General features: G+C 43.5%; 1 protein-coding gene across 1 annotated transcript in view; it reads right to left on the bottom strand.

Moving 5' to 3' along the window:
- Positions 1-25,390, bottom strand: part of COL18A1 (collagen type XVIII alpha 1 chain) — a 352,734-nt gene that overhangs the window by 100,308 nt on the left and 227,036 nt on the right. The window contains exons 25-27 of the mRNA XM_029606745.1: positions 19,253-19,306; positions 13,296-13,370; positions 7,125-7,190 (exon numbers count right to left, since the gene is read on the bottom strand). Coding sequence (XP_029462605.1) covers positions 7,125-7,190; positions 13,296-13,370; positions 19,253-19,306 — 195 coding nt within the window. The remainder of the gene's footprint in view (positions 1-7,124; positions 7,191-13,295; positions 13,371-19,252; positions 19,307-25,390) is intronic.

Consider the following 25,390-nt stretch of genomic DNA (forward strand, 5'->3'; position numbering starts at 1 on the left):
TCAAAGGAATTATGCACATGAAAATAGCATATACATTGTAGCAATTTTCAAAAGTCCATTTACGTGCATAAAACCTTTAGAGAATTCAGCCTTATGAAGTAAATTTTCAAAGAAGCTGCACAAGAAAAAAGTAGCATTTTTCAAAAGCCCATTTACATATGTAAATGGACTATGAACGTAAAACCCAGTTTTACACACATACTGTAAATCCTTTTGTATTTTCAAGTCTATGTGTGTTATTTTATGAAACATGTCTACCTGCACAAAAAAGCAGGTTCTAATGCCCATGGGTATTTTGTATCTTTGGGAAGTTTCAAAGTGAAAAATGGCACACTTTCTTTTTGAAAACTGGCGCAAAGCCTGAGGGTAAAAAATGGAGTTTGCCCCCAAATGCGGACAGTTTGAAAATTTCATCCATAATTACTTCTTACTATGTATCCAAATACACAATATACATATATGTGCTCTGTGAAATAATTAAAACATACACTATCGATTTATGCAAACATGTATAAGCTGCTTGGCATATACTCAAACATATAGCATTGATACATGCAACATGTACTATTTTCCACACAGACGAACATATAACATATGCGGTCTACTAAAAACCCTAGTATACAGCAATAATACATGCATATTGTAAAAGTAAAACACAAATGCTTGGGAATACATAAAAGCATACAACTGCAACGTACATATACACTTTCAGTGATTACATTCCCTGAGCTATAGGACTGAAAGCTTGTATTTATGATCCATGAACTGCATGACTAAGGACCCATACCAGGCAGTAGCCTTCTATTACAGGACTGTGGATATCAGGATGCAACCTGTAATTACAATTCCTGACTGACAGGACTGCAGAAATATACAAGGATGCTGCTCAGCACTATTGCCTACTGACAGTGTTATGTGTACAGCCATGCTGAAAACCTCAGATTAAATGAGAGAACTTATTGTAGTGCTAAATTTGAATATACAAATTGTTATTTAGATAGTTCTTATTCTGCATGTCGCAATAAAGTGCATGTGACAATAAAGGGCGCCCAGCCTAGCACCGCATTTTGGATGCGCTAGACTAGAACCCGATGGAGTAAGGAGGTCAGCGCGCCCAAAACGAGGCGCCCTAACAAATGCGGAAGCGATAGTAACCATCACATGTAAATTCCATGCAGATGAGGACGTTAGCTATTACTCCCCGATGCAGGAAAGCGCTGGACTCATGAGAAATAAAAAAATATATATGGTCATCTGTGTTACAATAAATGTGTCTTCCTCCTTAGCATTGTTGTGACACTTTATTTTACTGCTTGCGGTGGAGAAAAATAATTGCATATTTTGTCTTGATTAAAAGAAACCCACTTTTCTTTATGGCCACACAATTTAGATGTCCACAGCAAGGGGCGCCTAATATACTACAATTCAGCAACCTCAGCAAAATAACGTTTGGCTCTGGGGATCTGGATACCAATTCCCGGCTAATAGAACGATGGAATTGTGATCTTCAGATAATTTTAGATGAGGATGATTAGCAATGCATTTGAGGAGCTATCACTAAAATATCTACATGTAACAAAAGCCAAGAACTGGTATGTAAACTTCTCCATAGATCATATCGCTACCCAGTTCTTTTTCCAGATTTAGTACTGCTAGTCCTCTGTGCTGGAGAAGCTGTGGGAATCTGGGTACATAGTGTCACATGTAGTGGGAGTATGTGAGGGGAGTTCCTTTTGGATAGAAGTTTATAGTATAATGAAATTCATTACTGGGATTTCTCTGGACTTATCCCCCAGCACTTTGCTTGTTGGGAGTTTGGGGGGAGGCTCCGAGAGGAAGTAAGGCTAAATTACTGATTGATCAGTATCTATAATGCTGCTAGAACTACCATAGCGTTCCATTGGAAAAGTACTCTGCAACTGTCTCATTGGTACAACAGGTTAGCTGAACTTACCTATTAGCTTAAGGACAGAGCTACTCTGGGTAATGCAGTATGGGCATCCTATTGGGTTTGGAGGAGATTGTACCTTTCTTCCCTTATTCTCCTTGTTTTTATCATCAGCAGCTCATTGTGCATTGTATATTGATTATACCCAACAGCCCTCTTTTCTATGATGCAAGGATTGATATCTGTATTATTTTGGATAGTTTTTATTGATGGTGTATGTTGCGTCCGTTGGTCCTAGATGGCTTCGCCCTGTTTGCCTCACCTTGTTCACGGCTCCTCCCACTTACCTTGGGAAAATGGCTACCGCTGCGTCTGCAAGCTGCCCTCTCCGGCGTCCCCGGAATGGCTATGGTGCTGCCTCCCGCCATGCTCCTTCCAAGGGCCTACTAGGGTGCATGCGAGTGCGCTACCCTCATCTTTATGCCAACATTGGTGCGAACCTCGGGGGTGTTCCCCTCAAGTGACGTCATGCCATCCGGGTATTTAGCCTGTCCTTACTTGCTAGCTAGTTGAGTTAGCAACGATTGGTCTCAGCCGGTCAATGCTACTCTGCCGCTTCCTTGCTGCCACTGGAAGCTCTCTCTCTGCCCTTTGGAGTACTGACTAACCTGGGTACCCGCTCCTCGGGGGCCCTCTGCTTTATTTCAGGTGCCTTACAGGGATCAGGTACTCGCTCCTCGAGGGCTTGCTCTCCGTGCCTCGGTGCCAGTACCATCTACTTCAGCCTGGTGGAATCGCATACCTACAGCTACCATCTAGTGAGTAATCTATCAGGTCTGTCTCATCTACAGCATTGCCTTGCTGGGAAACCTACACCGGAATTCCCCTATACCAACGGGGTAAGAAGGGTCCCCTCTGCCAAGGGTCCCGAGACTGCTACATCCAGACTACCTCACCACTGCCACCTCTGGTGGTATTCATCAAGCTGTTTAATAAAAGATATAATTCTGTGTTTGTGCATACTAAGTCTAGCCCAGTACTGTGGCTCCTCCGGGGCCCCTCCCCATGGGCATGGTCATCTGCCACAGTACCCAAAAATCCACCCAAACACCGCTTAACCATAACAGTGTATTCTTATTGACTGCGTGCTTTCTTAAATAAATAGTTTAAAAAATGTAGAACAGGACTAAACTTGAAATAAGCCAACAAAAGGACAAAGAATACAACACATTTCAATAAAATCAACATGGGACTAATTAGATAAGAATATAAACACCTCAGCACAGCAACAGGTTGTAGCGGCATTTTCAAGGCACTCATATAAATACAAATATCTCAGTAAAACATTAGGTTGCAGCAGAATGTTGAAGGCACCCCATAAAGTGCCAAGCAATTTATAGTATACCCTCCTGCCCTCTTCCCTCTCAAGGCCCTTTCCATATGCTTTCATTCCTGCACTCTTGTCCCTGTGACCTCTTCTCCGCTCCTTTCTGAATGATAAAAACCCACTATGGCCCCTTTCCTCCGACCTCCACCATGGCCATACTACTCCCTCAGTGCAGCTTTTTTCTCTCACTATCAGGATAGCTGGAGCGCATGTAGCGGTGGCCAGAAATGCTTCTTGAGGGTCATCACCCTGCTTCTGATGCCACTAGTCATGTGGAGCTGCAGCTCCCCTCCTCCTTTCCGCATAGCTTCAGATTCCTTGTGGTGGCTTCACATTCCTTGTCTTCATGCCAGTTTGAGCTTCTTGAGGCTGCGATCTTCCTCCCCTCGTCACGGGATCAGGCAGCAGAAGCCTTAAAGCAGAGTTCCTCAGAAGTGAGGTCAGCCTGCTCTATTTCTCTGGGCTTTGGTTGTCTCCCTTCTTGTGGAACCCCTGTGATGGTTTCACTGACCAACCCAAGGTGGTAATCCCTGCAGTACAACATAGTACGTGTTCACTAGTAGCTATCAGTTGTCTATTTCGATATATGAATTATGGAGTCAGAAGTATCTGAACTTTCATTGCTTCCCTACATCTGAAGTAGAGAGCTTCCAGAGTACAGGGGGCTCAGGAACTGTGAGCAGAAGGCAAAGCTTGCATTATTATTGATTGGTTTAGGACTGCATGTGCCCAGGGCAAGGTTCTGCATCCACCCTTGATGGTAATGAGGACACCATATCACCTGAGATCTCGCTCTCTATGGCGAATTACACCAAACTGCCATATCTCCACCCCCCACCCCCCACTGCCGTCGCCAGCCTCTATCATTCTTTTCAACAATGGCACCCTCGCGTCCAACACTACCCCACTCACTTCTGGTGCCCGCCTAGTCTGCCCAATGCTCCTGCTGGCCCTGAATGTGCCCTCCTATGGATGCTGAAGCACAAAAACATTTCTGCATCATGGCTACTGCTAAAAGTATTCTGCCCTCCAAAGGCATGAAGGTAAAGGGTGACCTAAATAGCAAGAGGGAAAGTTTCAGGGCAAAATTTGAAAACTACTTTTTAGTCACAAGCTTAAATGAGAAGTTAGCAGAAGTGCAGACAGCTACATTGAGGACTATGATGGGTACTGATTGCTGCTATGTCTGAACCTTACAAAGGAACAGGGAAAGGATACAAAAGCCATTCTTGATACATTAAAAGCCTATTTCAGACCTACAAAAACATGTAATATATGAAAGATACTTACCTTTAGAATGGTGAGCATCTGTTTCTCTGCTGTTAAAAGATGAATTTTATATAGACTGGCCTTCAATGTTGAGAAGGAAGAAGTAATTACTTTAAACCATATTCCATCTGCAGATGGTCCCTCCTCTTTCAACTTTGAAGGACATATTTCAATTGTGTCTGAGGTGAGAAACTTGGGCATCATGTTGGAATCAGATCTATCTTTACAATCCCAAGTTACAGCTGTAATCAAGACAGCATTTTTTTCAACTGTGCACACTACATCATTTGAAACTCCTACTTATCCTTAATGATTTCATTAGAATAGTACAAGCATTAGTTCTGATAACTTTGGATTACTGTAATTTGCGTTACATCAGAGTACCAGCTAATGTATTGGAAACTTTGCAGATAGTTCAGAATTCTCCTGCACGTGTCACTGGATCTGCCTTAAGAGATCATATTACCCCTCTTCTTTATTTTCTCCACTGGTTACCAATCCAGTGAAGGATCAATTATAAGATGGCTGTGATGATTCATAAGCTACTGAGTAACACCATATCCCCCTTGGATTATTCCAGGCTGCATATTTTTAACCCTCCATGGGCTTTAAGATGTGCAGGATGTGCTCTGTTGAATGTTTCTTCTCCCCGGTTGGCCCATCCATCAGAAGTAGCTCTAGGCTTTATTGTTAAGTTCAGTTTTATGTATATGTGTTTCTGAATGTTAAGTTGTACCTGGCCTTGAACCATGTATGAGTTGTAGGTAATAAATGTAAAATAAATAAATATAAAACAAGGGGAGGCTGACTACACCCACAGTTTGATCACGTTTGAAAGACAAAGCAGTGATATGTGAGTATGCCCACTGAACATTTGCACTGATTAGGGATAAACTAGTCCATGGCTTAGGCAATGAATGCATGCATTGCCATCCTCTAAGAGAACGAAACTGAAATTTGAAAGATGTCACACACTGAGGAAGTTACTGATTTGCAAATGAGAACTATGGAACAGGACTAGCAGGCTGACAACATTAATGCAACAGATAAACGTCAGGTAAGCACAGATGGCTGCTGCAATAAGCAACAATTGGATAAACCACCTGAAACCAAATTTGGAGCACGTAGCGAGAGAAAGAACAATGCCCAACATACAGAAAAACATGCATGTCATGTGGTAGCTCAAATCATTTTGTGAGTGTGTGTCTATTGAGTAAAAGACAAAACACAGTGAAGTCAATATGCAAATGCCATTTAGATGGCTACTGATTTATTGTAATATTATGTAACTTATTTATTTAACCACATTATTAACTGAGGTGCATGCAATTTCAAGATGGACATCTTAAAAGTACATGTTCAAGAAGCACATTATCTACCCAAGTGAATGAATGTTTATGAGAATTTGAGGAATTTCCGTGTCCACTTTTAGTGCTCCTGATGAATATCGATACGAATCATGTTTCATGTAAGGCTATGGTGATATAGAGCATAAATGGATTCTCCTCTGAACAGAAAAACACAACCTTTTTTGAAAAAAAGAGGCTACTATATATCTTATGATTATTTTACTGGCAGGAAAAAATTATAAAAATCAAACTGAATTAAGTTAAGAAACCTATACTTACAATCTAAGCTGTTTTGATGCTTAAGTAGACACGTAAGGGCTTGTACCAAGTGATCACTCTCAGGAGGATATTTGAGAGCTCTTTATTATTATGATGGTCTCTATCATTTAAACTTGCATATGGTTTATTTTATTGTGGAATTCTCTTAATAAAGAAGGTATTTATATAAATAAAATTATTTAGAACGTTGTTTTCCTGTGGCTTTTAGTTTTGGAATTCTCTGTTTTCTGGCACATTTAGTATACAAGCTTATCTCTGTGGGAATGGCCCTCTGTATCTTCATGAGTTGATTACTCCATTTGATCCTTTTTTCTTATTTTTCTTACTTAGATCGACACAAGCTGCATTTTTGGTGATTTCCCCCTTCCCTCAAAAATGCTGGCTTGGTTCATACATTATTGTGCCTTCTTCTTTCATTTGCCTGATCTTTGGTCAGATGAAATTAGATTAATGGAGGACTTAAAACTGTTTTAAAAAAAAAAAAGCAGTTAAAATCTTGCTCTTTTGACAGGCTTTTGGAACTAATTCGGGCTGGGGGGGGGGGTTAATTAAGAAGTTGGCTATTGATAATGAGTTGCTTACTGTGATGGGATTTTACTTGTGCACCTTGATTTTTATTTCATTATTTTGTTAATATTTAATTGACGTGAAAGAGGGCTGTTAATAGGTAATTTATTTGATTTGAGTTGTACTATATATTATTATACTTTATAATAGTATAATACAATACTACTACAATTAGAATTATGTAATGCTAATTGCTGTATCAAAGTCATTTTATATTATTGCACTACGCTATGAGTTCTCCGACTGTAGGCATATAACAGATTTGTAAACTTGTAAACAAAAAGCCCTGACCAAAACTTGTGGAAAAGCAAAGAGAACCCCCAGAAAAATGAAAGTCCCAGCAGTTCAGTAAGCATCCTTCTCCTCTTTCACTCCTGTTACTTACACTGCCATCCAACAGGGTGACCGCAGGTCCTGCAGGACCAGGGGGACCAGGGGGACCTGGAGCACCCTAAGAAAGAAGAAGAATAAGAAGAAATATTGAATTCTGTGAGACATAGTAAAATATGGGAACTTACAAGCAGCAGTACTAGTACATGAGATTCCTCAAAATACCAAAGTCAGCTACTTCTCTTGAACTGATTCATAAATCTTGTCATATATTTCTCAAAATATTTTATTCCCCAGTTTAAAAAATGTATATTCATATTCTGTCAGTATGATGCTTGCATGCGTTTCTGACAACAGTAAGTACATCAGTGCTCTGATTTCCCTTTACTCACAGGGATGAATTTTCAGAGATCTAACCATGCAATTAAGTCATTAGAACCAATGGAGTGAAAATGTATTCCTTCTCCGCAGCAAAATTTAGCCACGGAGTTTTACCCTGCGGGTGGGGTTAGGTCAGTGCAGGAAATTTAGGTGGCCAAACCAAGGTACTCCAAAAGCAAGCCTAAATCTAGGTGGCTTTGTGTCCTTGACTGTCAATCAGTTTTCTGCCTTCCCCCCCAAGATGGGATTTATTTATTTTATTTATTTATTTACATTCAGAGTTGGGTACAAAGTTCAAAAATAAATCTCTCCCCTGGCCAGCACTCCCTTCCTAACCCCAACACCTGATCTTTAAAAAAAAAAAAAGTATCCCCAAGGAACCAGCCAATATCCACCTCCTAACTCCAGCACTCAATACTGTTGCTTCTGGATTTAACTCCTATTACTGATACTGGCTCTAAGCTCACTGCCGCAGGTCCAGAGCATAGCAGTCGCTTGCAGCATGAGGGGCAACTATATGCTGGTGCAGGGGCGATAACTCAGACCAGACATCTGCAGTGAGAGCCGGGTCTCAAGGCAGAGGTCGGGTGAGGGGGAGGGAGGGGGGTGGTTGCTGGTCAGTACCTAGGAAGACTGTTTTTTTTTTTGTTTTTTTTTTAAGATTATGATTATATTGTAATGCGTGTTTGAACCCTGTGAGATTAATGAGACTATAAGTTATTTTGAAATAAGTACATAAATAAAAAGCTTGGATGCTGGAGTTTGAAGGGGGATCTTGGCCAATGCTACAAGAAGTATTTTATTTAAATATCGGATGCCCTCTGCAAGCCTTGCTATATGAAGTAGAGGCGAATGGTAAACTGGCAGGGTTAAAACTAAATATAGATAAATGGGAGGCTTTACCCATAGATAGTAAATTCAGCAGAACTAGCAGGGGGGATTTCCCGATATGGTAGGTATCAGATTCCTTTTTGTATTTGGGAATTCTTTTACATAAAGATCCAGCACAGTTATATATGGTCAACTTTCAGAAGGTTGATTAAGTCCACTAAATCCTTATTGCACAATTGGAGAGATTTTCATCTGTCCTTGGCGGGAAGGGTTAACCTTTTCCAAATAATTGCACTTCCTAAGTGGCTATATATGCTGCAGATGATATCATGCATTTCAGCTAAGCCAGCGTTAGATCAGTTGTACAAGATATTGTGTACATTCTTATGGAAAAATGGAGAGCCCTGTATTATGTGAAAAATTAATGCGCAAATGGGAGAAGGGGGGCTTGGGACTGGCTGATCTGAAATTGAACCATTTGGCTTGTAACTTGCGTCATTTTGCAGACTGGTTGCTTCATACAAACAGAAAGAGAGCTATTTTCACAAACTAGTTTGGGTTATATCCTGCACTTTCCAAGAATGGACATTCCTGCACATTATGTGGACACTCCCTTAATGGCCCCATTGGCGTGGGCATGGTGACAACTCTGCTCTATTTTGCAACTCAAAAGCACTGTTTCTCAATTCTTGAATGTAGATTTTTAAAAATACACGCACGCGCGCATGAATGGCTATTTTCTAACATGCGCATGTTATAAAATACCAGTCCCACGTGCACATGCGTGCTGGGTTTTCATGTCTGACGGATGGCCTGCTCCGCGCCCAGGGGTGATTTTAGAAATATACACGCTGTGACGCAACTGGGCCTCCCCCAGTTCCCTCCCATTCCGCTCCAATTAAGGAGCGGACTGGGAGGGAACTTTCCCATCCCTAATCCTACCCTTCCTGACCCCTAAACCTATCCTAACTAATCTATTTTTTTAAATTTTTTAACTTACCTGCTTCTTAGAGCAGTAGTAAGTTCCGCGCGCCGGCCGGTTGCTGGCACATGCTTCCCCAGGACAGCGGCTAATGGTGCTGTTCCAGCCCACCCCACCCAGACCCCGCCCTCTGAACCCACCCCTTTTGCAGGGCCCGGCACTTCTGCGCGTAACAGGGATTACGCACATGGCCAGGCCAGTTCTCAAATGCATGCGGCGCATGTAAACCCCCATTTTTACGCGCATAGCCCTTTTAAAATTGGGCCGTTAATGTTAAGGGGGAACGGGGATTTTTCACCGGGAAACTCTAGCCAGATTTTTGCACTATAGGACTATTGGGGGGTAAGAATGATCGTGCAATTTTTGAATTACGAGGGAGCTATTAAATCCTTTTCAGATATGACGACTCATTATAAGTTTGATAAGCATTTTTTGGCATACTTACAAACAGCATTACATTCAATCTCTTCAGGTAACAAATTGGGACAATGAAAATAGGGAATTGCTTACAGAGATGTATGACGTGGCAGATCCGACCCATCATTCTATCTCCTATTTTTATTGACAGTTGCAAGTGCATAACTTGCTCATGGTATTGGGGCATATTTTGAGCAGTTGGAAATTTGAGATCAATTTTACATTGAGAGATGGCCAGAGATCCCATGTAAGTCCAGCCAGTCCCGGAACCTGAGGGCCCTACCTAAGGGGAACATGGATTGGTAGTGGTAAAGCTCCAGCAGGGGCCTCTGCTTCTCTCCAGCCTCACCTGCTGAAGGTAGGTAATAGTGGGGTTCCTCCTCACAGGTAGAATCAACTCTCCTTTGGTCCAAGGGTCCACATTCAAGGCCATGGATCCAGTGGAGGTATTCCGGGTCTAGCTCAGAAGATTCTGTTACAGCAAAGGTTTTTTGGAGTCACTAGTGACATCCATGGACCAACTAGGTGCTCGTCTTGATTCTATGGTACCTGGAGGTGCAGCTCCAGCTCCATCCACACCAAGTCTTCTGATGCCGATGCTGATGCCATCCATGCATTCAGCCATTTCGCTCCCTGCCCCTCCTTGTTATGCCAGGGATCTGCTGCGATGTCGCGAATTTGTTAACCAGTGCAACATGCACTTTTGTCTCCAGGCTGCCCTGTTTCCTGACAGCATTACGAAGACTACCTTCATTTTGAATTACTTGAGGGTAAGGCACTAACCTGGGCTTCCCCCCTGTGGGAACGCTCGGATCCCATTCTCCAAGATCTTCCCTGATTTTTGGATCTTTTTCAGACAGTCTTTGAAGAACCAGGTCATTTGGCGGCTTTCGGATCTGAACTACTGCGCATTCACCAGGGCGGGCATTCCCTGATGAATTATACGGTGCAATTTCGTACGCTGGCTACTGAACTCCATTGGGGAGAGGACTGCCTTTGGTCTATCTTTTTAGATGGGTTAGTGCACAGGATCAAGGATGAGTTGGTAGCACGTGAAGTTCCAGCCTCTCTGGACGCTCTTATCAACTTAACAGGCAGGATTGACCGACGCCTACAGGAGAGGGCTCACGAACTACAGAGCCCGAGGAGGCATGGGGCTATCAGTTGTCTCTGACATTCTTCTCCAGCCTCATGTCCATCTTCTTCTCCAGAAAAACAGATGGAAGAACCCATGCAGTTAGGTCATGGTCGTTTGACTCCTGAGGAACGTCAGAGATGCCAACAGGCTGGGCTCTGCCTGTTCTGTGCAGAATCTGGTCATCTAATCGCTCGCTGCCCTGTCCGACCAGGAAACTCCTGGGCCTAGGACTCACCAGGGGATTGATCTTAGGTCTAACTTCACCTGTTCCCCCATTAAAGCTGCTAGTAATGCTCTCCATGGGAGGTCGTGACTTCTCCATCTTAGCCTTGGTAGACTCCAGAGTTGGTGGAAATTTCCTGATGCAAGATCTTGTGGAGCAGTTATTTATTCCTACTCATTCTTGTACAGTACCATTGACTCTCTCCTCCATTCATGGAGACCTTCTTTCCAGGGAAGATTACACACATCATCACTCCACTAAAATTTTGCATGAATTTGCAACACCAGGAACACTTTACTTTTTATGTCATTCAGAAGGCCATCCATCCAGTGGTGCTCGGTATTTCCTGGCTACAGCTACATAATCCCCAGTTTGACTGGACCTCACTATAACTCATACAATGGGGCCCTGGCTGCCAAAAGACCTGTTTGAAGAAGTCTGCTGCTCTACCTGTTCTTCCACCACTTTGTTTCCTGACGGTTTACCTCCACAATACTCCCAGTTTGCAGATGTCGTCTCCAAGAAGGCTGCGGACTTGCTGCCCCCACATCGGAAGCACGACTGTGCCATTATTCTGGTCCTGGGTGCCACATCTCCTTGAGGATGGGTCTATCCCTTGCCTCCTTCCAGAGACCCGCGCTATGTCAGAATACATAAAGGAAAATCTATAAAAGGGTTTTAATCAATGGTCTTCCTCCCTGGCGGGAGCCGGCTTCTTCTTTGTGGGCAAGAAGGATGGTACTCTTCATCCATGTATTGATTATCGTGGCCTGAATGCAATCACCGTGCAAGACCGGTACCCGCTCATAGCAGAGTTGTTTGATCGCTTACAAGGGGCAAAAATATTCGCCAAGCTGGATCTTCTTTGGGCCTATAATTTAGTTTGGATACGTGAAGAAGATGAATGGAAGACAGCGTTCAACACCAGGGATGGCCACTAGAAGTATCTGGTTTTGCCGTTTGGATTTTGCAATGCTCCTGCCATTTTTCAAAATTTGATGAATGAGATTTTGCGAGATATCCTCTACAACTGTATGGCCATATATTTAGATGATATTCTGATATTTTCCAAGGATCTGCAGACTCATCAACAGGATGTCGTCAAAGTGTTACGATGACTGCGGGAGAATTGCCTGTATGCTAAATTAGAAAAATGTGTTTTCAAAAAGGAGGCCCTTCCTTTTCTAAGCTAGATAGCTTCTAACCAAGGCTACCATATGGATCCAGAGAAACTTAAGAATTGGCCATCATCCAGTAGCTTGCGGGCCCTCCAGAGATTCCTGGGTTTCACAAATTATTACCACAGCTTCTTCCAGAACTATTCTAAATTGGCCGCGCCACTTACTGCATTAACAAGCACCTTTTGTCCTGGGAGGGATACGGTCCAGAGAAGAACTCATGGGAACCAGCTTCCAACATCTTAGACAAGAACCTAATTAAGCAATTCCATGCAGATCATCCAGGAAAACCCAAACCTCCAGGAGGAGGGCTTAGAGGGAGGGGTACTGTAATTCATTGTTTGTGATTCACTGTAATGTATATTCTTGTGAAAAATTGATATGGGAATAGAAAATAAGTAACCACTGTAATGCAATTTGAAAAGATGTGATGGCCTTCTTACGTGTGCACGATCAGAACCATGAACATGCAGACTGGGACCTAGAAGCATAGGGTTTGAATTCTGTCATCCTTTTGTATTGTAGGGGAGACTGTGGTCTAAATCTGATTCAGGAGAAACAACATTATATTTTAAAAAACGGAACTCCATGACATCTTTTGATCTGAATATTAGGCTTAAAATGCACTAATTTCTATGAATGAGTGGTTTTATGAATGAAAGGTAGACGTGATGTGCCTGGAATGGTCTGAAGTTAAGAGGCAGGAATATTAGTTTAGGTACCATACATGGATATTGTCACAAAGGCAGGAGAATATGGAAATGTTTGTGCAATTTATATATGTTGAAAATACATATATAAATGAATTATAAGACTCTGACAAAGACTCAAGTGCACAGGTCTAAATGCACATTGGGCTGAATTTGTGGCAGAAACAATTAATTGATTTTTGTGACTTAGTAAAGCACAATGGAGCTAAGTATTTGTTGATCCGGATTTTTTTTTTAAATATATACCTAATATGCTTTTCTGAAAGCATTTTCTATTTAAAACAATTTGAGGACCTTTTCTTTTGCAGTTTTGTTTCTTACATTTGCTGCAGACAGAATTTAATAGACATACAAAGAGCTACTTACTCTGAAGTGGTATCCTGCACCTGGATCTGTAGGTTCACCTTTCTCGCCCTTTAAACCATTCATACCTGGACGCCCCTGGTAAATTTTAAAAAAGAAATAATTTAGAATTTCCTGCAATGTAACTTTTATTCCAAATTGCAATGCTCCAGAAATCTGAATGAAGTACATAGCAACATGGAGGTTGATTCAGAGAGCAGTAAGCGGGTAAGTTATCTGGGAAAAGATACCCATATAACTTTATGCGGATACTCAGCAGAACGCAGCTGGTTATGCATTCCACTGAGTTTACCTGGATATAGTACAAACTTTTGGACAGTTCTCCGGCACCACTAGACTCACCCAATTAGCTGGATAATGTCAATGTTCAACACTAAGTTAGCTCTGTCCCAGAATTCCTCTCAGTTAAACAGGCAAGTTTTATCCATATAAAAACTTACCTGCATAAATCAGTGGTGGTTTGCATGGTGTGAAACTGAAATCCCGTGGTTTGCCTGGCTAAGTCCTGAATTTAGCTGGACAAACCTTTTTAATATGCACCTCATGGTAAATTAGACAGAAAGGAGAGCAACAGTTTATCGTGTAAAATATTTCTTCAGCTGTCTTCCCGGTAACTCCACAGTTATGATCCAGGAGAAGAGCAAAATAAATGTCAAAGCAAGTTGTGTGCCTCCATGAAAACAATTGTCTTCCTCTGGTTCAGCACCTCAAGCCTCTGCATCTCCTTATACTTACTGATCTTTTCTACCTGCTATCAACGTATCCAGCTTCCACTTAAACATATCCCTAAGATGTGATCAGGAGAACTTTGTCTAAAAGCTTCAAACACAGCTTCACCACACACCATGTGAAAAACTCCTGTAGTGGTAGTGACAATGCCTACATCTCTCTGGTCTAGAGAAAAGTCCCTTGCTGTGTTTATTTGTTACAGAGCAACTAGTTCCCTGCACGAGCCATATATTGTCACAGAGTGTGAGAACCAGAATGTAGAGTGGTTGATGCAGCCTGGCAGGCGAACCTACTAGGCTCACGCTGACAGCAGGTGGACACGCTCAACTGGGATGGGGGACTGGGCTTTACCTATACCAACCCTATTCCCACAGGTTGAACCCTTGTGTTCCAGGGCCAGCAGGACTTGGGCGAGGATCCAGCAGAGAGTGGTCAGGTAGAGTTCTGGTAGCAGGCCCAAGATCAGGGCAGACAGCAATCAAGCGGTGTCAGTATCCAGGCAGAGGTCAAGCCCAGGAGATCAGACAGAGAAGGAAGGAGGCACAAGGACCCAGTGGAGGCAGAGGAAGGACCAGAGTGGGATTAGGCAAGGAGCAGACAGGGGAAGAGGGCAGGCTGGAGCAAAGCAAGAGCTAGGCAGGGAGGAGGCAAGGCAAGAGCAGGGCAGGAACTGGAATGAGGCAAGGCAGGAATGAGAAGCAGAACCAAAGAGCAATGCACATTTGCACACTATAGGCAGTTAGTCATGGCAGAATGATTTGTTTTGATTGGGAGCACGGCTGGGCTTTAAATACCCAGCAGTGCTGATGTCATCACTAGCCACTGTCAGCATTTCCCGCGGCAGGGCTTTTATCAGCCGGGCAGTGGCATACACCTAAGGAGAAGTACAGGGAGTGGCTTCAGGGCGGCGTCCATGCTGCCGGGATGGTGCTCAGCATCCTTGAGTTAGTAGGCCAGTTGCAGGGCCACCCACTTGTTACATTCTTTTTTAATAGTTTTGTACAGTATGATTATGTCTCACCCATTAACCTTCTTTATTCTAAGGAAATATGGCCTATAATAGTTTGATAAGCCTTTTCCTTGTAGAGCAACCCTTCCAATATATTTGTCCTCCTCTGGAGTTTTGCTATTTAAATATTTCTCCTGAAGTGTGATACTCAGAAATGAACCTAATGCTGCAGATCGGACCAAACAAGGGCCTTTGTTCCTTGATTCTCAAACTATAAAGACTGGAGCATCCCAAACTGTGGGCTGGGATCCAAATGGGTCACAAAACCTTCAACTGGAGTCACAAGAACCTCAAACCGCTGTGTTTTTCAGGTGCCACAGCAGCAGCATGAGCAGTGGAGATCAGCATGGGGCCTGTGAACCAGCGTGCACTCACATGCCCAGCAATGGCACTGCTGTGGCTGCATTAACAAGAAGCCCTGCACAAGGAAGGATCAGAGCTGTTGTAGGCTTGTAAGTTTGCACTAGGCTCACAAGCCAGTGAATTTCATTACTAGTGTTGTTGCTGCTTGCAGATCACTGTCAGGTTTGGGATCAGTCATGAGCGGAGGGGAGGGCTAAGTACATGAGCCAGTGGAGAATGCTCTTCTCTCTTCACCAAATACTGAACCTATCCAAGAGAAAAATGTTGCCCCTGTCATCAGCCTGTCCTCTTTTCCAATTAGTTGTCATCCAACTGTGGTCTGAAACCCAAAGGAAAATGTTGCTGCTGACTCTTGCCAGGGGAATGTTTGGATGAGAGGTTATCTGAAAGGAGCGATCAGGTGCAGGAGGATATTGATGGTTGGATCAGGTGGATAGCGATTGGCTGTGGAAGGTGAGAAGGGGAATGACAAAGTTACCTGAGGGATGTAAGTGAGGAGCTGGAGATGAGAGGGTATCACAAAGGTGTGCGAGAGAAGGGTTGGATGGAAGGAAGAGGAGATGGCGATGAGAATGAGGAAGGAATGGGGTGAAAAGGAGGGAATGACAAAGGTGTGCGAGAGAAGGGTTGGATGGAAGGAAGAGGAGATGGCGATGAGAATGAGGAAGGAATGGGGTGAAAAGGAGGGAATGACAAAGGATCAGTTGGGAGTTATAAGAAGGGTTTGAGGGTGAGTGAGAATCAGTTGGTGGAATTCAAAAAGGGCTGGAAGGGATGGCGCGGGCCATCTATTGCGCCTACCATGTGATAGGGGCCGGCCAATGGCACTGATATCCCCTGTCACATGGTAAGGGCAAAGAGCCATCAGCGCCATTTTGATTAGTGGCAGCCGACAGCCCGAGAGCAGGAGATCGCTCCCGGGACCCCTGTTGGACCACCAGGTATTTTAGGAAAGTTTTTTTTGGGGGGTCGGGAGGGTGGGGGATTGTAAATAATTAGATTTAAAGGGTCGGGGTGGGTTTGGAGGTTTTTTTTTACTGTGTGCCCTTCCTCCCTCCCTCCCCCCAAAATGATAAGAAAACCTCACGAAAATTTCGTGGGGTTTTCCTGACGGATTAGAAAATATCATACGATATTTTCATCCATCAAAAAAATGATGCACATCCCTAATGGGTAATGCCCTAGTTCTGCTCTGCACCATTTTTTGGGGTCAAGGGGGTTCCTGAGTATGCAGAATGTATATTTACATTTAGCCCTGTGACGGTCACATGTTCAGTGTGTCACGCATGTAAGAAGCACCTGTCAGATGTGTCCCAGCTGAAAAAAGGTTGAGAACCACTGCTCTAGATGGTATAGAGTTTGAGAGAAAAGATTGCCTAGAGGGTGGAAATTTGAGAGAGGGAATCAGCTGGAGTGTGGGGATAGTTAGAGTGGAGTAATTGTTAGAGGGGGACCACAACCCTGCTAATTTCTTTTGGTTATTCTCTGGGGTCATGGAACTTTTCAAATGCTAAAATGGAGTCAAATTGGTTGACACTATAGACCAGTGGTTCTCAACCTTTTTTCGGCCAGGACACACCTGACAGATGGTTCTCACATGCATGACACACTGAACATGTGACCGTCATGGGGCAAAATGTAAATATACATTCTGCATCCTCAGGAACCCCCCCTTGACTCCCAAAAATGGGTGCAGAGCAGAACAAGGACATTACCCATACAACTCACCATATAAAAAAAGATATTCTGTTCTGACGACATCTCAGTAAAAGCAAAATAAATTCCCTTTACTTGCAGGCACAATACCCCTCTTATGAAAAGACAATAATTTACCACTAATGCATGTCCTATTGAAAAAACACAACAAATAAGATTGATACAAATGCCTACATGCTAGTAAAATAGCTCACCTCAGTCACACACCAAGAACTGAGCTGATAGACATCTTCTCTCGAGTCAGATTGCCAACAGAAATACTGACTAATCAGGGGGGACCCCATTTGTGTCCCAAGTAATGCAGCTACTGGACATAAAAGCCTAAACACTTCTGTGTACCACTGTAATCAGGCTCATTGAATGCTTCAATAAAACCTTCAAGCAGATGTTGAGAATATTCAAGAAAACATGGGATAATTACTGGGGATCTATTGGGACATGATGAAAATTATAATACTAAATTAATTGGACAGATGGGCAATGATATGTTTTTCTGCCATCATGTTTGTATGTTTCATTGCTGAGGATTGGGATTAGTTATTACCGTACATATTTGCTGCCCAACAAATTCCCCAAAGCTTGACTAGCTTTTCCCCATTAGAATTGCTGTATGGGAGATGAATTGGTCACAGAAGTGGGTGGCGACATCAGATGGTGTCAAGACAGAGTTGGGAGGGCTGTCCAGTAGCATCTAGCATGGAATACATGACTTGGAAGGCTGTATTTTTATAGTGATCGTAACGTCAGTCTGCAGAGTCAGTGAGATTAGTGACTTTACCACCTTATGGCCAATACTTCAAAGTAGATTACATTCATTGGGTAATTGCCAGGTTCTTCTGGCCTGGTTTTGGCCTCTGTTGGAAACAGGATGCTGGGCTTGATGGACCCTTGGTCTGACCCAGCATGGCAATTTCTTATGTTCTTAGATATTGTAGGTATTTCTTTATCCATAAGGGGCTTACAATCTAAGTACCTGATTTACTAAGGGTTTTTCCTCATAGACACAAAATGGGAGAAAAGTCTTAATGAATCTGACCCTACATTTGTACCTGAGGCAGGTGCATGTCCATCTCCTGGTTTTGGTGCACGTATTGCTTTTAAAATTCACCTTTAATAGCATACGCTTCCAGTGCTATTACTAAAGTAACACTGGAAGCACTCGGAATCACATTGAATCATGATCCGGCTTTAAAACGGGGGCCCAAATGCAGGTACTGAGTGAGTGGGAGAGCTTTGGGAAGAGGGTGGCAGCAAGGGATGGGGGTGTGTGAGAGTAGTGAAGAGGCAACATGTGTTGATATATTTAGAGGGGAGGAAGGTGAGAGAGCTGGTCCTGGCCAGCGCCAATATCATACTTATTTTACAGTTTCAACGGGGTTGAGTGGGTCCTGCTAAGTGTGAGGTGGGCAGTTCGGATTTTTGTGGTGGGGGTGGGAATCGGGCTAAGAGACCCACAATGATCTTTGTTTTTTTATACACAGGATCACCACTTAACCAGAGATCTCTTGAGGATTTCTGGTCAAGTGGCAGTTTACCCAGCCACACAAAGCCGGATAACTTTAGGCCTAACCGGCCATATTCAACCGCTGGTCAGTTAGGGTTAAAGTTATCTGGCTATAGGTAGCTGGATAACTTTAGGCTAGTATAGTCAGCAGGACATTTATTCCACTGAATATATAGGACAAGTTATCTGGCAAATTTTAGCCAGATAACCTGTCCATTAACAGGCTTACTGAATATTGGCCTCACTGATATGAGCATTTGGCCAGTGGCAATGTTGGGGGCCAAGTCAGGAGAAATCGCAGGTCAGAGCAAGAGATACATTTTGACGTGATTTAAGTCTGGAATATAAGAAGTCGAGCGACGTAAACATAAGGACTTTCCATACTTCTTTCCCAAATATGTGACCTTAATGCGAGGTATATTTGACAGAAAGGAGGATCTGCTTTCTTGAGTTGTGAGACACTTGGATACGGAAATGGTCTAAATAAAGACCCAAAGTTGAACATGCATGGCAGAGAAGGCTTAAAAATCATTAGAAAAGGCAGAGGAAGCAGCAGGATAAGGTAGAGAGAGAGGACGGAAAGGTCAAATACCTAGAATATAGAAACAAAAAATGTAAAGTAGAGGGAACGATCCTTACAGGTCTTCCGGGGAAACCAATCTCTCCTTTCTGTCCATGCCGGCCAGGTGGACCCTAAAATAGAATTAAAGCAAAAAATAAATTCCACTGAACAGGCAGATGCAACAACTGCAGGCTGCTATCCTAGCACATTTTCTATCTGTTCTGGAAGCGCTAAGCTTGGCGTTCTGCTTAACGTCAGGTTTAGGGTACATTTTTATGCACCAAATTTACGTCCCATGTAATAAGGGTTTCAGCCTATACTGTAAAAATGTGCGCTAGAGGGGAAGTAAAAACAAGTGAGCTAATTTTAGCACACATTCCATATATATGCGTGGTAGTGACCTGCATATGGAATTACCTGCTATGAAGCAGTGTGCTGAAAGCACACTTTTACTTCCCTTTTAGCACAAATATTTTTACTTCACCCATGAAGAGAAGTTTTAGCTTCCATTTATTTAAATAAGTAAATGGAAGTTACCATCCCTCCAGCCAGTCTAAGCATCTCAGTATCCATATCTCCTCTCAGCTCAAGTGGAGCATTTCTACAGAATCACTGAGGATAGCTATTCTAGTTCTGAATGGATATTAATACCTCCTTTGAAAGTACAGCAAAAATATTAATAAAAAGTATGGTATGTTGTATAACAACCACACTATCCTCAGGTGTAGAATCCCTCCTCATCCCCACCCCCTGGAACTGGGAGGGGGGTCGAGATTAATCCTCCTGCCAAAAGGAAGGGGGTGAATGTTTAGATAAATTGGAGGTGGAAAGCAGGGAATGGGTCTTTGTGTGCCAGGCAATCTGGAGCGCTGCTCTAATTTACCTTTGCGCCCAACATCTCTCCCACTAACCAATCTTCTACTCTAGCTCCCTCCCACCCCACCAACCACTATTGCACCTCACTCCTCCACTAATACCTGCTCTAGTCTCCACCTACCAGATGCCCCTCCCCCCATTATGCCCCATCCATCCATCCCTTACTTTAGCTCCCATCCACCATACTCCCCACCCCTACTAAGACCCTTCACCTACTAAGCCACCCTCTAGTCTAATCTTCCAACCTTCTGACCCCATATCCCCTAAGCCTCCCACCTAATGCAACCCATTGCACCATCCCAAACCCATCAAAGCAACCCACCGTGCCCACTAAATCAATAACAAACCTCAACATGTCTCCAGCCCACTAACAAGCCCCACTACGACCAATAACCCACTAAGACTCCCACCCCCACTATTCATTTTCTGACATCCTTTAAAAAAAACAAAACCCTTCTATGCCAATTGTTTTTAAGCTATTCAGAGGCAATGGTAAACACAGATGGTGAGATAATTGATCAATTTGCTTAGCTGGGTTTTACCATCAAGCAGGCTCTGAATTTGGGTTAATCAGAAGCATAGTTTTCATGCACTGCTATCCCCACAACCTTTCTGATTCTTAAAAGTGTTCAATATTGACATTCCCATTGTCTCTGAGCGAATCATTTTAGAGTCATGGTTAACATTAAATCCCAGGTGAAGTATATAGCAAAGATTTCATTTTATAAGTTAAAGTTATTATGACATGTAAAACCTTATTTTTCTGAGATGGATTTTCAGTTGATAGTTCAGGTGTTGTGACTTTCTCATTTAGACTACTGTAATTCTTGATATATGGGCTTACCTCAGTCATCGGGGCTTTGTAATCTGAACATATTATACCATGCCTGAGGGCCTTACATTAACTCCCCATTTCTCAGAGAAAATATTTTAAGATTCACACAATTGTTTTTAAAGCAGGTACAGCTTCAGAATATTTTAAATCTGTGCAGAAATATTATAGCCCTGCTTTCACACTATGATCTAGGTCTTCATGGTTGCTAACAATTCCGAGGTCTATATTAAAAAGTAGGGATGTGAATTGGTACCGGACTCGTTTCTGGTATCGATTTCGGGTAAAAACCGCAGGAAATCTTCATTCCCGCGATTCTTACCCGTTTTAATTGGCTGTGTCGTGCCGGAAAAAAAAAACCCACCCCGATCCTTTAAATTTAATTCTTTCCCATCTCCCCCCCCCCTCCCCAAATTTTTAAAGTACCTGGTGGTCCAGCCAGGGTCCCGGGAGCGATCTCCCATGCTCGGGCTGTCGGCTGCTGCTAATCAAAATGGCGCCAATGGCCCTTTGCCCTTAGCATGTGACAGCGGCCGGCCAATGTGATACCCTGTCACATGCTAAGGGCAAAGGGCCATCTGCGCCATTTTGATTAGTAGCAGCCGACAGCCCGAGCGTGGGAGATCGCTCCTGGGACCCCCGCTGGACCACCAGGTACTTTAAAGGGCCATCAGCGCCATTTTGATTAGTGGCAGCCGATGGCTCGAGAGCGGAAGATTGCTCCCGGGACCCCCGCTGGACCACCAGGTACTTTAGGAAAGTTTTGGGGGGTCAGGAGGGTGGGGGTTTGTAAATAGTTAGATCTAAATGGTCGGGGTGAGTTTGGGGGGGGGGGGGAGGTTTCTGTCTGCCCTTTCTCCCCCCCCCCAAAACGATAAGAAAACCACACGAAAGTTTAGTGGGGTTTTCCTATCGTTTTCGGGTACCCCTGATACTTGACGGATTAGAAGATATTGTACGATATTTTCATCCATCAAAAAAATGATGCACATCCCTAGAAATGGACATAGGTGTGCAGAATCCCCTAGGGCATCATGACTGGATAGTCATGAGTCAGCTGGTAAAAATCCTGCAGCCCTTCAAGGATGCCACGGAGGAGTTGAGTTCCAGAAGTGCCACCTTGGCTTTCATCATCCCTATAGTTAATTTTCTGGAGGAAAATTTGTAGGGCTTTAAACAGGAAGAGGGAATGAGAGCAGAGGTGCTGCATTGTCTGGACATTTTGCAGAAACAGGTGGAAGAGAGATTAGGACCTTTAACAAAAGACCACACATACATGCTCGCCACAGTCTGTGATCCCCGTGTAAAAGGGAAACTCGTCCTACAGTCCTATTGTCTCACATTTGTGAAGAACCTGCTGTTAGTAAACATCCGTGAACAGGATTGCCATAGGCAAAGACAGATTAGGCATGAAGCAGAGGAGGAAACAGTGGGCACTTCAGAGAGTAGTGCAAGCCAAAGCAGGAGCAGCACTGTGTCAGCGATAGCTAGTACTTCCTCCTCCACTTCAGTACGCCAAGGTCATGTTGCCCATAAAAAATCATCTGTTCAGGAAAGGGCTAGAGCGAAAGCAGCTAGCAAGAAGGACACCATGCAAAGGAGACACCAGCACAAATGTCAGTGACAAGGTATCTTACAGAGCCCATAGAGGACATGCAGATAGATCCGCTGGCATATTGGGCACACAAGTCCACTGTCTGGCCACACCTAGCCAAAGTGGCTCAGTGATATCTGTCATGTCCACCAACCAGTGTGCCCAATGAACATGTATTTTCAATGACAGGGGATATCATGAGCCCTCATTGCTCAAGGCTGGCACCAGAGTTGATGGAAATGCTAGTGTTTTTGAAAATAAACATGCCTTTGCTTGGGTTTCCAGATTTTCCCTGTGAATGGCAAGATGAATAAAAGCAATTTAAAGCCTTGCAGCAGCTCCAACTGCCGCATATGCTCCAGATAATATCAGAAATGCAAGAGATTCAGTTCGAAAAGACAAAGCAAGGGAATATTTGTTAAATCATCCCCGACAATTCAAAGAAGGTCTCCCTGTTGGTCAATTTTTCCGGATTCGCAGAATTTGCTCAGAACTAGAAGAATTCATTAATCAGGCTATTACATTAGGAAATAGATTCCGCGAGAGAGGTTACCTGGATTACACCATCAAAAGAGCTTTCAAGAGAGCTAAATATTCTGATCAACATCGGCTATTACAATACCGTCATAAGCCATCTACCTCCAATTTGATGTGTCTTGCCACACACAGTGTCTACCCAGCAAATTAAATGTATCATTCAAAGAAATTGGCATGTACTCAACCCACATCCTATTTTTCAATCACCCCCGATGTTTGCCTATTCCAGGGGAACCAATATTAAGCAACACATCGTGAGAGCGGCTCCCCAAGCCAAACCAGCACATTGGGACAAGTTAAATGTGGCAAGTGCATTTTTTTCATATAAGCACTTACAGGTGCTGAGTGGATTGACCCGGTTAGTGGTTTTAAAATACATAGAAAACAAGAAGTAGATTGTAATACAACCCACGTTGTCTATGGGCTTGTATGCCCATGTCCTTTAATATATGTAGGTCGCACCAAATGGCGGATTCGCACTCGTTTGAGTGAACATAAAAGCCGCATCAATAATAAAGACATCAAAGCGCCTACGGTACAACATTGCATCACCCTTAACCGTACATTTGAAGATTTCAAGTGGTTAATCCTCGAGCATGTTCCTCACGTGTAGCGGAGTGGAGGCAGACAATCAATCCTTAACTTCAAGGAGAATCAGTGGATTTTCCGCTTGCAATGTATAGAACCAAAAGGTCTAAATGAGAAGATAAGAGTGGTACTCCTTGATCTAAATGAGAATATGGAGTTTCATTTTTGCTGGACTGCGTCTAGATCTCATGAGACTTTCTGTGAAAAAAATCCGACATGATCTCACTGTTACTGTACGGTGGCATCCCGAAGACACAGACATTCATTCAAGGATTAGAGGTATCCCCAGCCTCTCCAAAATGGCCGTCGGTTGACGTAAATATCTATTTTAGGAGTATAATTTTCTCCTTAGCCCTTCCAAGATGGCTGCCGGATGACGCAAACATCCATTTAAAGAATAGGGGTTTCCTCAGCCCCTTCAAAATGGCCCCTTGATGATGTAGACACCCATATTTGGAGTTGTAGGGTTCCTTCAATATGGCCGCCGGATGATGTATTTACCCATTGAAGGAGAAAAGGCTTTCCCCGTCATTCCAATATGGCCGCCGGATGACATAGATGCCCTTATTTGGACATACTGTCCTCATTTCCTATTTCTCACTGCCGCTTTTGGCAGGACTCCTCCGAGTTAAATGTCAGCGTTCAGCAGCAGTACTCTGTCAATGATAAACACATCGGATGCAGCAGATTTTCATCACGCACGTAAGCCCTGGGCTCTTTGCAACTCTCTCGGTGTTAATCTATTAATTGGTTACTTTTCACTTCAGCATGTTTCAAATCACGGCCAAGCAGACACACTGACCATCCTGCATTAAATCAAGTAGGTGTCCTGACATCTTTGTTTGCCTGTAAGTGATAAAGATGTCATCCATCTTTTGAAAGGGTTGTTTGTCACTTCTACCATAGGTCACACACCAGTCACATCTGCTGGCATCTAGCAGTTCTTGTTTCTCTGAAGAAGGATCTCCCGAAACATTGCAATGTCGGACTGCGTGCAGATTGCATGAGATATTCTGTGAAATAACCCGGCATGGTCTCACTGTAATTCTACAGGACTGGTAACTAAAAAATGACAAGGTCCCAAGGGGTTTTTTTTGCACCTATGCATATGATAGCTTTTCAAAGAATCATTTTCTCTGGGATTTCAGTGATTAGAAAGCCCTAGCACTTCTAGAGCTGTGCATAACAGGTTGTAGCCCTTAGTGGCACTATGGGCCTCATTTTCCAATATCGCATTGGTAACGCATTAGGGGGCGTTACCAATGCAAATGAGGCTTCTTTCGTGCAGTGGGGAAACATCGCGTGCGGCGATGTTTTCGCCATTCGCGAAAACATTAGCGCAATTCACAATGTTTTCTCAAGCTCCGGGGGAGGGAGGGAGAGAGAGAGAGAGAGAGAGAGAGAGAGAGAGAGAGAGAGAGAGAGAGAGAGAGAGAGAGAGAGAGAGAGAGACAGACTTACTATAGTGCCTATGCCCTAGACAGGTATTTTAATCCCTATGGGAGGGCCACCTACTAACTCGGGGTGGGGATTAGGTATGAGCGTCGGGGGTTGGGGGCCACTTTCGCATTCCACATGAGACCTACGGAAAGAACAGTGGTCTCTAGTGAAGATTTGCTGGCCGTCGGAGTGAGGAAACTCACTCCAAGAGGAGATTTGGGCAACATTCTCTCCACCTAGCTTGCTGGACACTCTACCTGGGCAACAACAAGCTAGGTGGAGAGAACGTAGCCCAAATCTCTTCTTGGAGTGAGTTTCCTCACTCCGACGGCCAGCAAATCTTCACTA

This window comes from Rhinatrema bivittatum, chromosome 6 (genome assembly GCF_901001135.1).
Source record: "Rhinatrema bivittatum chromosome 6, aRhiBiv1.1, whole genome shotgun sequence".
Lineage (NCBI taxonomy): Eukaryota > Metazoa > Chordata > Amphibia > Gymnophiona > Rhinatrematidae > Rhinatrema > Rhinatrema bivittatum.